At 31.5% G+C, this 13,378-nt stretch overlaps 1 protein-coding gene across 1 annotated transcript; it reads right to left on the reverse strand.

Moving 5' to 3' along the window:
- Positions 1–1,132: 1,132 nt before the first annotated feature.
- Positions 1,133–13,004, reverse strand: WDY (WD repeat-containing protein WDY). Its single transcript, XM_089228751.1, has 5 exons — positions 12,912–13,004; positions 9,038–9,592; positions 5,819–7,201; positions 4,550–5,474; positions 1,133–1,627 (listed from the first exon to the last, which is right to left on the reverse strand). Exons 1-5 carry the CDS (start codon positions 13,002–13,004, stop codon positions 1,176–1,178), a joined length of 3,408 nt encoding a protein of 1,135 aa, XP_089084877.1. The 3' UTR covers positions 1,133–1,175.
- Positions 13,005–13,378: the final 374 nt, after the last annotated feature.

A 13,378-nucleotide genomic window follows, 5' to 3' on the forward strand; every position in this document is an offset into this window, starting at 1 on the left:
ATTATGACCTGCGTTCATAAACTAATAAAATTGAACACGATATGGAAACGTATAAAAGGTTTATTAATTGAATGAATAATAATTGTATTATACTACAGTACACCGAGTACGTCTGAGTAACCGAGCAACCCTGTTCTCGAGTCGGGTAATATATTGAAGATCACAGGAGTAGCAACGAGTTGAACAACTGAATTATTATGATTTATATATGAGGTTGGTTAATGGTTGTTATACCTTTAGTAAATTCAAATATTAATAATATTGTTTGAAAATAAATTCTCGACTGTTATATTATGATAGTTTCCACCTGTGGTTCAATCTGCAGAATATTCAAATATATAATATTTTGCTCGTTCTCTACATTCCTTTATATGTTCTGTTAACCTAAGCAAATTTACCAAGTGCGGCATAAACGACGAGTCAGTCAACTATAAATATCGTTACACATTCACACTATGCAATAATCATTGACGAATGACGCGACTAACACAAATGTCATAATATGGTCGACAGTCACGATATTGCATATTGCCTACATATTGCCCCTTAATAAAAACGCCGACCTCCATGACATGTATAGAAAAAAATAAAATACTCATTACAATTTATAATCGCTTAACACATTTTTCAATTGATTATTATTTAAATGAATTCTAATATTTAGTAAACAAATTTTTTAAATGTCAAGTTATTGTTCTAATTTGAGCGATTAAATCTTGAAAATATGAAGAAATTTGTTTTTAAATTAAATTAATAAACCACGTTACATGATGTTTATTTGTGTAAGTACTATTGTCCTTATAAATAGATCTATTTTTTTTTTAATCATATAAGATTTTATTTATATATTTGAACTTCAAAATAATATCTATTAGGTATCTTTCACACCATAAACTCATTTGTTTTGTGTACATTTTCATGTACATTTTCCTCAATGTATATTTACTTAATCTACTCCTTAAGTAATTATCCATTTAAAACAATTTCATCCGACATAATAGAGTCATAATTTTCTGAGTTCTGAAATTATTTGAGCTTAACAAGTCCTTCTTGAAATTAATTTTTAATTACTTTATTTAATTGTGATTTTATTGCAGAAATACATTTAAAAAAAAAAAATAAGTTTGGTGCCATAAATATATAAAAAATAAATAAAAATAAATACATACGTAAAACTATTTTTTGAAAAAAACTAGTTTTGCTCTATGAGCGGTAGATTCTTGTTTCGTTTTTTCCAATTTGGATATTTGTGGGATAGTATCAAGATCGCACAACGGAACATGTTTATGAATTTTTATTCTAGGCTTTGTTTCGTCTATCTTTATCACTACTGGGCGTCTGATCGAAGTAGTTTTAGTTTTTACATAGTCGTTGTATATATCATGTAATGGTAGATCTGGGCATTTTTCGTCGTGTAGTTTCCTCTTGCCTTTTTTACCTCGTATGTCTCGTTGCTGTCTTAACAATTCGAGTTTGTCCCATACTGCTGGTGACCGTAAGCTTGAATTGACGCCATCCTTTAAAACTTGTATCGTAGTGAATGACGCTTCCCGTTGAATGTCCGCAGGTATCTTAAATTGTAAAACATTCACCGGACGGGTTTTCGGTATGTGTGGCCATGTCATTCCTAAATATGTAACATATACATTCATTTATTTTATTATTTTATATTTATATTCCATGTAACCGCGGAAATTATTTTGAATTCGGTTTTCTGTATATGAAACTAGACTCTGAGGAATTCATTTTTCTGATTTAATTTTTAACTTAAAATTCAATATGTACTACTGATCTGTAACTCAAATGTATTTTGCGCATGCACAAGCAATTTTTTTTTCGAAAAGCGAGATACCGAGAACTTCAATTTTAGATATTGTTGAGTGAGGAGATAAATGAATTGGTTTCATGATTAATTTATTAAATGTGTTTTTTTAGTGTCTGTATCTCATTTTCTTAGCAATAAATAGCTTCAATATCTTTAGCGTTTGCTGTTTAGGGTGGTTCATGGCAATAAAATTGATATAGTTGACACATTTTTAAGCGAAGAGGGCGTGCAAAAGCCGAAAAGTAAATTCTCAGTAGGTTTCAAAATAAACGGCGAAAACAAAAAATAAATTAAGAAAAACGTATTTACTGCTTGTGGTATGAATTCTAATTGTACTTTTTTAAGTGACATATTGTAAGGTAGGGAATAGTTTTTATAAACATTTCTTATAATTGTTGCTTGTAAGGACTTGAAAATTAAAGTTTCATAAATTGTTTGGTAGTTATAAAATGTACAGTCAAAATGTTTTTATAGGAATTATTTAAATTTCATATTTGTACGAAATTTGTCAAACCATGAAAATACATAAATTATTTAATTGTCATTAAAAAGTCATACCATTATTAGTTTTAACACCTCAGGTTTGAATATGAAATAGAATATATTTTATAAAATAGATAGGATAAAAGTTCTTTGCACTATAAATTAAAAGAAGTTTAGCCAAAAGCGGCTTACATTTTTTATAAACGATTGACGTTCTAACTTTTCCGAAACTGAATCACTATTGACTTATTTATCAACAATTTTTTCTCAAATTATTATTTTTTTTTTTTTAATTCAATAATTATAAAAACTTGAGATATTCCACTATCTTTTAAATTGCTAAATTTATTTATTTATTCCCTCGTGATGTGCAATCAAAGTATATATAAATCAATAAATCTCAGTATAAATTACTTTTTTTTTAAATATTATGTAAGTTACCTACATTATCAATAGCATACCTTAGAATTTGAATAAATTCTTTTTTTTTTTTATGTTTGGATAGGGAAAATAGTTTGAAATGTTATACAAGATTCCACAAATAAGTTGTTTTTTAACTATTTAAAAATATTAAAAGTAAATAATATGCACAATATTTTTTTGTTAGTGTTTAAAGTTTAATTGTCCAAAAAAATCATCAAAATCACAAATATTAGTTTAAAATTAACAATGTATAGTCAGTTTTAGTCACATATTATGATTGAACATTTAATACAACTATATTATAGTTAATATTTACATTTTTAGCTATATCACATTTGGTATCATAAGTCACCCTTGAATTTGTAAATTGAACTATTTTTTCCCCTATTTTAAATCATTTATAGTAAAAAAAAAAAAAATGACTAATAATTCTTATATCCACGAAAGAAGATGAGAAAGTAGGTACAGCTTTGCTGTACGCCTGTACATTAGGTATCGCGTGAATCATTGTAAATGTGTCAAATTTGAATTCAATAATAAAAAATCATTGTATACCAATAACGGTTTTAAGTGAAGGTCTGTCGCCTATAATATTATATAAGTATACCTATATCTTGTGATATTATTATTGCTTATAATGTGATTTATTTTGTTACGATTAGTAACACAGAAGTTTTCATTAATTGTTAATTGTTAATTGTTGTCAAAAATTTTAATTTGTAATAGGTAATAGAATAGTTTCAAGAACCAACGAATAATGTTTTTTAAATTAAAAACAAATAACTTAAATTGTTATTCTATATAAAATAATTTTCAAGTTTTTGTTATTTTAATGAATTTTATGTAAATCAAAATTCAAAATTAAAATCATTATAAAAAAATATCATCCATACACGCCTTAAATGTTTTCGAACTGATACTTAAAAAACTTTTAAATAAAATCTTTAAGCTTTTGATACTGCAAAATCTATTTACAAACAATAATTGAAAAATTATCATTGCTATAAATTTAATAACTAATAAAGAGTTAAATTTTTTTTTTAATGGTCATAGGTTTAAACATTTGTGAAAATGTTGAGTACCTACCTATCCAAATTTTTTGTTTTTAAGTTACACAAAATTCTAATTTTATTTATTTTATTTTGTTCGACACATTTTAATACTACTATAATGAGTATTCTTACTTTTTACCCCCTAAAAGGTGATTGTAGACAGAAAAAACAAAAAAACAGCCATCATTGTAAAAACCAATACGTTCTTTCGCTCCGGCCAGAATCTAAAAAGAAAAAAAACACTTCTGCAGGGTGCTTGAATGATAAAATAGTTTAGCGTGAATTCGTAGGTATTACACTTTTTATGAGCGATTTAAGTTCAAATATTTACACAGTTGGCATTTTTCATGTAAAATAACGAATTATCCAGCTTTGTAATACAAAATACATAAATTGAGAGATTTTTAACATTGAAATATTTTTCATATTATCATTTTTCATACATTTAGATTTATGTTTAGCTACTTAAAATATAAATCTTATTCATTTTATGCGTTGTAAGTACCTAATACTATTGGTAAATCGTCAGTGAGGAATAAAACGTATTGTTAATTGAAACTAAGAGTTGAGATCTTGTTATTTAAATAAATATAAGATCCTACTCCTAGCCACGCTCACCACCGCATATATATATTATATTAATTTATATATAAGTACGTTTATAAGATTTAACTACCTTCTCCAGTTATCTAATTTATAACTAGAATACCTTTCCTATAGTCGCGTTAAAGTCATCATATAGTATAACTCACCACGATGCACTTACCCAAAGTCCCTACGTAATGACCAGCCAATGTCCAGATACGAATCATCTTGTCCACACTGCTACTAACTACAAGCTCAAGTTTTTCGATGTAATCAATGTGACTGATACGCTGCAAGTGCGCCCTATACGCACTGACCAACAGTGGGCCATTCATGTTTTTCGAGGCAGCACGTTCGGCTCGACCCATGAAGAACATATTTATTAGGTACGGAAAACGCAGCCTAAGAGATGGCATGTCCACGCTGCAGATCTTGTGTCTCGGCTGACCAAAGTTGTCCACCAACCACGTCTTAATATAGCCGCTTTCTAAGCTTGTGATCAAGTATTTGCTGTTTTTGTCCGACACCATTGATGTGACGTAATCATCGGTGATGTGTATGGCAGTGAACTGGCTAATGTATTTGGGCACTTTGTACGTACACCATATCTGCACCACGCCATTACGTGTGGCCAAAAGTAGGGTTCCGACGTTGGAGGCTTCTGGCCGAGCCCGCAGGAAGTGTGTGGCGACCGCGGCGTAATGCTCACGGGGCGTATGTTTGATATCCAATCTCTTGAGCTTCTCTTCCCTGGTTTCCAGGCCGCCAGTTTCTCCTACTCGGCTGCCAACGTACGATGTGGAACTAATCTGGCTCTTGCTCGCCACCGTAGATGAGGCCATCTGGCTTTTGCTCGCCGATGATGAGTTTCTAGATTTCCGGGTGTCTGGTCTCATACGTGCCTTGTATTTTTTGATCAGCTGTCCCGTCTCCAGCCGCCAGAAACCCATCACGCCCGCCTGGGACGTAGTCACAAACAGCGACGGTAGCTTGATGCATGCGCTCAACACTGCCTCTTCATGGCCGGACAGCCACACCTTTCCTTTAGACAGTAACAGTGGGTCATTGAATTCGGTCACCCGTCGATCTGAACCGGTCACCAGTATCTGTGACAACAGAGTGCGAACAAAATTGTATAAGTATAATATACTCTTAGCTAATTACAAAATTATTTCCACGGTACTATTTGTAGCTTAGGCGAATCATTTACTCTGTCAATATTTTATTTTATAGTTTTGAAATGTTGTTGATGGAATTGCGATACCGAGATATAAATATATATATATATATATATATTAGTGAAGCTTGAACGCAAGTTTGAGAAATGGGCAGGGGTCATTAAGAAAAATCTTCTCTATACAACTTTTCACAAATATATCAAAAAAAGATAAGAATAAGTCTAATTTATAACAATATAATGGTATACAATTTATTTTACTATAATACACACCTTATCGGGCAACCAGAATACTTCAGATATCCGGCCTCCGGACGGGATCCGCAGTCGGTTCAGACATACGCCGTTGTTTGGGTCCCACATGTGAACGCTACCGTTCACCGCACCGGTGACGAGCAACCCTCCGGATGGGTCGAAATTGGCGACGGTGATTTCGACCGGCAGAACCTCGCAGTACACCTCCTCGGTGTGCGCCATAGACCATTTTATGATCACTTCGCCGGTACGTAAGTTCCACACGGATATGGAAGAGTCGGTGGATGATACGGATATCAGTACCTGGTACAGCGCGTTGTACAGCGTCCTGACCACGGCCGTGTCGTGTGACTTATCGTCGTGTGGGCGAGACACCTCTTGATCGGTCACCAGCGGTCTGGTACACTCGACGGTCATGAACGACTGGTTATCTCTGCCCACGGCCACGATGTTCTGATCGTACCAGTTGAAGTGCATCACGGCGAACGGCCATTGTTGACTGTTATTCGGTTCAGCGGCCATCGTAAGCCCGGTAAACGTCAACAGGCACGTGGTCCTGCGCAGATCCCACACCTTGATCACGCACTCCGTGGACACGGAGTACAGGTGTCCGTTGGCCGTGTTGTAAGAGACGCGTTGAACGCCCCAACTGTGGCCGAGCAGCGCGGTGCAGTCTACGGGGCCCGACGCATGGCGGCCGGTGACGTTCCACAGCCTCACGGTCCGGTCCATGCTGCCGGTGGCCAAGTGCGTGTCACGGATCGCGCACACGCAAGCGAACCCCATAACGTTCGACGTGTAATGGATGGACGGAAAGGCATTAGTCGCCCGCGTCGGTGGCCGCGACGAACCGCGTGGTTCGCATTGTTCCGGCTGCATGAGACATTGGGCCATCGACTTGTGATTCGCCATCGACACGGACGCGAACGATCTGCCGTCGTTGTAGAACACGACTTGCTCGACTTGCTTGGTGTGCAGCTCCTGATAGCTGTACCCGCGGATCAGTGGCGGGCGCTTGGCCGACGGTCCCGTGGTCGGCGCCGTTGGTTGCGTCCCCTCAACGAGCCGTTCGAAGTTGTACGTAGGCGTCTCGTTTGCGTCGCCCGACTTGCCCTTGAACGGGTTCCACTTTTCGGACGATATGAACTCGATCACGCTCACGCTGCCGTGGCCGTCACCGACCGCTATCTTCGACGTACCGATCTTCTTGCGTTCGCAGAACGTGTGCACGTACGCGAGATGTGTGGCCAACGTGCATGCCCACAATTCGACGATGAGGCACAGCTTGAATTGGCCCGACGAAATGTCGTAGAACATCAATTGGCCGCCCACGAACGACAAGCAAATGACGCTGAACTCGGGCATGCCAACTAGACCGTTGACCACGATCGGCGATACATTCTGTTGTATTATAACAATGTAATGTTTGTCGTTTGAATTGTGTTTACAGAAAACGATGTTTTTAGATTTGTGATGACGGTAGACCGGGACTTGGTCGTTATTTCCGGGGGGGGGGGGGGGGGGCGCAATGGAATTCGAGCGAAATATCGTGTAATTCTATGAGTTTTAAAAACACGTTGACTGCCATGCGGCCGCCGGCGTCCGTATAATAATAATTAGGTATTGATAATTCTTAGACCGCCGCACCATATCATTCGTATAGGAGGCCATATGATCGCGGGCTGCCGTAAATTAATTTGGATTTATATTATTAACTTTTCCGTGGTGCTACAATAATGATCTTGAAAATACGCTGTGGCGTAGTGGGAATAATATTGCAATTTTTTTGATGTAATAAACATAATTTTAATTTTTTTAATTTTTTTTCAAATTCAATAGTATATATATAATGATTAATGACACTGAAAAATGTCTTTGGCGTACCCATGATAAATATTCTTGAGGCCGCCGGCGGCTGCATGGCAGGCGACGTGATTTATGTGACGAAATATTCAATTTATGCTAAATTGATAAAATTATTTTTTTTCTACGTAACTAAACCCCCCCAAAAAAATCGAGTTTTATTAGTAAAGTATTTAAATGTGAAATTATTAAAGCATGAATATGAAAAGAAACATTTTCGGGTGACCTACATGGTGGACGTGCTGTTTATATAAAAAATTTTAATATAAGATAATCTTAGGGTTTCTAGGGTAGTTATCAAAGTAGCCTCCTCTTTGGTATTTTATAAGATAATTAAATAATTAATTACGTTGTACAATGACTAATGCATGAAATAGACGCTAGGGTCACTAATGGTCAATAAATTAATTATTAACTCACATAATTTCTTATTTTAACAGATGAGTGATCACGTAATAGATAAGCTGGACAATAAAAAATCAAATAGAGTCACGTTTATAAGAACTGTGTCAGCCAAGCTTACAGAATGCAACACAATTATTGATTTAAGTAAAAACTAAAATCGTTTAGTGTATCTATGTTGTGTCTGCCGAGACTGTTAGTTTTAATTTTTAGTTTTAATCGGTGACTATATAAAGAACAAAAATAAACAATTTAAAAATCATGTTTTCCGCAAGATTATAATTTTCTAATCGGTTTGATGAAAAATCAGTAATATTAAAATAATAATTAAGCTTGTTGACATTATTTCTTTTTAATCTATGTATTTATTGAGAAATTGGAGATTACTAACCAAGGACTAATTCAAGGTCGGAGTCCTAGACGGAAACACGCCGCACTAAGCGAGCTGGAATATATATATATATATATATATATGTATCGTATGCATCATGAAATCTGAACATATAAATAGATACCGTGAGTTCTGGATAAAAAACAAATAATAATTATTTTATAAAATTTGTTTCTTATAATAGTTATAATCAGAGCTAGTATTCATATGCAATATAAAATTGCAAAATACGCGTTTTATTTAGGTATCCAAATATGCAAAAACAATTATTTTTTTCCACACACCTACATAACAATTAATATTTTTTACATAAAAATCAGAAACTAGTTAAAACAGAATCTAGCTCTATACTAATAAGCTAACAGGTAGAAAAAATCTTTTATATTTTAACATTCATAGGTTAGGTAAAATGATCAAGGTCCGTTGGTGATTGTGAAAAATAAGCCTATAATGATATTCTTTGTGCATTTTTCTCGGTTCTTAAGCATATAAATAAATATATATAAATTATAAATACCTAATTTGCATCTACATATATATTTGTAAGTAGGTATTGCAATTTGCAGCTGAATATATATTACCGAAACAACTTGATGTGTACTTTTCCATTGCATGTCTGATTTGTAACGAACAATTTTCCCTGATCGACTAGCAGCTATGTATTCCGGATCGTCAGGTTCTTTTTGTGATTGTTTTATTTTTTTCGGTAAGAACACTATATCTATGTACTGAATCATGAGATTTTCTCCGTGTTCGATCAATTTGTTCGGTAGTAATTTAGGCATTAATTTTGATAAGTCATTGTCGTCGTTTGATAAAAATGTTTTATATTTACGCTTTATTTCAAATTCTGATGCTAGATAAGAAATAAATTGTAAAAAGTTGACGGTACCTTTTTTTTTTACATCTATTTTAGAGAACATTGGGTGGAATTTTTTTTTCGAAAAAATTATATTGTATGGTTTCAAAATATCATATAATTGGTTTTCTTTTACATTTCCATTAACATATTTCAGAAAGCTTTGTCGAATATCAATCAATACCGTTTCGTTAACATTTTTCATTAAATTATTTAAATATATTTTCATTCCATTAATATCTTCTATGTTTTCATCGCTTTCGTCATCACTAGTATCCTTGACATAATAATATAATTCATTCAATTAGCAAAAGTGGACATTAACTAGGTAGTCAAAAAGAAAGTTTCTTACGTTAAAAAATTAATTTTTATCTTGTTAACTTAACAGTCTTAACTAGTAAATTATTTTTATTTTGTACTTATAAACTCATTCAATTAAAAATTGTTTTTTTGGTAATCTTACATTTTATAGTTAATTATCATTATTGTGCTGTTAACTTAATTTTCTTTTCGTATCATGCAAAACCAAGACACTATTACTGATTCGTTGACTCTTATTCGATTTTTTTTTTCATTTAAATATTTGAACAGTGTTAAAAATCTTGGTGAATTTTCGTGCAAAGTATAAACTAGGGCGTTTTATGTCTTAAAAATATTCTAGCTTAAAAATAAATAAATTTTTTTTTAATTAAGTTTAGTTAGTTTTGTTTTCCACCTTAACTTTATAATTATTATTAATTTATTTTCTGATAACTCTTCAGTTTTAATCGAAGGATTTAATTTATTTAACTTGCAACAGTTAATTATTTTCAATAACTTACCCAACATTGCAAATTAGTTATTAGGTATTCATTTTAAATGTATTATAAAAAATATATTAGATACTTGAAAAAAATACTTTAATATAAATTATAATAATTATTAGTTTATTTATGTATATCAATTAATATGCTAATTCATTTTCTTTTGGTGGAATTTTTATTGACATAAGAAAATTTAGTAAAAATGGGTTTGAAAAAAATGTTTGCATGAGTTCCTAATTAATATTTATTATAATCTGCAAATAAGGATTCCTTTTATGTTTTTTAAGAACCGAATTTACTTCATGGTCAAAATTAACACAACTATGAAACGAAAAAAGGGAAAAATCGTCTCAGAAGAGTGTCTTAAGTAGTATAACTATTGTCTTACTTAACTATGTCGGTTGTCATGGAATTAAACATTTTACTATTAAACACAAACAATATATGGGCTACACGACAGTATAAATTACACACATAAATTGTATATATTTTGATTGTTTTAGTATCACTGATAAAAAACAAATGCAATTAATGATATTCCCACTAGGTATGTAAGTAGGTGCGAAATAACGAAATCCGATAAAAGTAGATTACTCGAGTCAACTTTTATATGTGCTCGCTGCACGCATACGGAACATTTTTAAATTGCTCCAAAATTGTTTAACTTTTATCAAAAACTAGGTCTACCGAAATATTTAATACATCCGTTTTATGAAAGAAAACCTATTAAAATTAAATGCCACCTTGTGAAAATATTTAATGTTTCGTTATGGTGAAATAATGAATGTTAAATATAATTTACACGATTTAAATTATGGCATGCATATGAGCGTGATTTTTACAGGTATTCAGTGTTTAATTTTATGTTTCTACTTTATACACTTTACTGCAATATTTAAATTAGTGTTCGTTGCGCCATACACCCATACCAAACAAATAAATATCTTACCATTATGTATTTTCTCGTTAAAATAAAACGTATACTGACTTCAACCTCTAGGCTATATTAAATTTAAATAAATAAATATACTTTCATAAATTATAATTAACAAATATCAATTGCATAAAAATCAAAAATATATAGGGGCCTTTATTTTAAATGGTTGCTTAGCATTTTATTTATATGCATATTTTGTTTTATAAATATTGTATCATTATATTATCATACTATTGGCAGGAGTACCTACCACAAGGTAGCGCCTATCGACTGTCAATAATTAATTTCGAAACAATTCCACAAAAACGAATTTATATATTATTAATTACGTGCCAATTTTTATTTTTTAATTAGAAAATATTTACAATCTGTATACAATCAATACAATAAATAGATTTTAGGGAAATGTTTACAAGACTTGGGGGCGTGAAAGAAGAGTTGATACTACTTTAATAATAATTCTTTTTTTTATGTTCTATTTAAAAAATAAATTTTTTTATATTTTTTGAATAATTAAATAAGTAAACCACGTGACCAGTTACGTTTTAGACGGCGAAGAGGATTGTTAGGAATGGTGGTAGAAGAAAGTTTAGAAATTAGAGGGTTAGGCCGTTAGGGTGATTATGTGTGTTCGCGTGGAAGTTTGAATAATAAAATGTGGAGTAGAGTTGGTATAGTGCAGATCTTAAGGTCGTTATATAAAGTAAGGTTACTGATATACCACAGAGCTTTAGTTGTTATTCTTAAATTAATTGATTAAAATTTAAAGTTCTAAATTTTAGATCACTTGAATACCTAGTTGAACCTTGATTAGGTAGATATTTGAAAAAAAATTTATTTTTTATATTTTTATACACATGTTTATGTACCAACTTATAATAGTATACTTAATACATATTATTTATGATAGAAATATTTACTAAATTTATTATATTATATTACTTATTAGGTACTATGTAATTATTATTTTTTAAGTACCTGATAATATATAATAATAGTTTCATGTTCAACGCTCATAGATTTTATAATCTTTAAAAATCATATCTAAGTGTAAATGCAAAATTCATGTATTCGTATACAATTTTATTTAAGAAAAATCCAAGTAATTGTAAGGGGAATTTTAAAAAATTGAATAATTTTTAATTGTTTTATACTTAAATGGACTTATAGGTAGGTACTATTTATTTTTAATTCATCTGGTATTTGAATTAATTAATTAAAAGATTGATAATACCTACCAAAATGTATTAATAAGTGACGTTGAAGAAAAGAAACAGCTTGAGTACTAAGGTATTATAACTTTTATTTTTTCAAACTTAAATCTCTGAATATAAACTAAAAACAATACGTGACTTTTTTTTATTTTCGAAAATAGTAATAGTAAAATATATAAATATACCTTTACTACGTAATCCATTTCTTATCTTATTTATGTAACACGCCTGTTATGTTCACACACATGCTGTTTGTCCGTTTCTGGTTCATTAATTTATAATATAATAAATTAACATTTAATCGAAATCAATATTACCTATATATTATCCACCTCGGTATACGTTTTCTGGTTGAAAAAAATGTTTATTTTTATTTGATACACTCCCATTCTGTTGTCTTAAGTACTAGTATTAACCCGTTCTTATTGTTATTCGTATTTTAAAATTAAGCAATCATATTTTGCACAACGCCTCGAAAATGTGTTATCGTTGCTGTTTGTTTATTTCATTAACTGTAATCATCATAATAATATCCTTTAGGTAATTCTTCATAGATTCAGAATTGGACACACGAAATTTACACATGGACACCTTATGGCAAAGACAGATCAATCCCTATGCCCAACATGCAATGAAAACTACTCCTTCAAATATATCATCGTCCACTGCCCAAACTTCAATGAAGCTAGGAAACACTTCGACATCCCTGACAGCCTGTACGAAGTAATGGTCCATTTTCCAACTACCATAATATAATCTTATAACTAAAAAATATCGATTTGTATAATAAAATGTAAATTGTAAAAATGTGAAATTTTTGTAAAAAGCTTAAACCTGTGCAGTTGATGCTTAACAAAAAATTAAAAAATAAAATAATAATAATAAAATAATATCCTTTATAATGATGTTCATAAAAATAAATAAATAAATAAAATATCCGGGAAAGTATAAATTAACATTTAATAAAGATCCCATTAAAATATAACCACACAAAAAATATTGTTCGGTTTTAACGAGATTACAATAATGAAAAAATTAGGCGAGTATAGAAAAAAATCTAGGATCTTCTTAAATAAAGTTACAAATAAATTAAAACGTTGGTAGTAGGA

This window comes from Diuraphis noxia, unplaced genomic scaffold (genome assembly GCF_037042655.1).
Source record: "Diuraphis noxia isolate RWA-SAM2 unplaced genomic scaffold, SU_Dnox_SAM2 contig0001, whole genome shotgun sequence".
NCBI lineage: Eukaryota > Metazoa > Arthropoda > Insecta > Hemiptera > Aphididae > Diuraphis > Diuraphis noxia.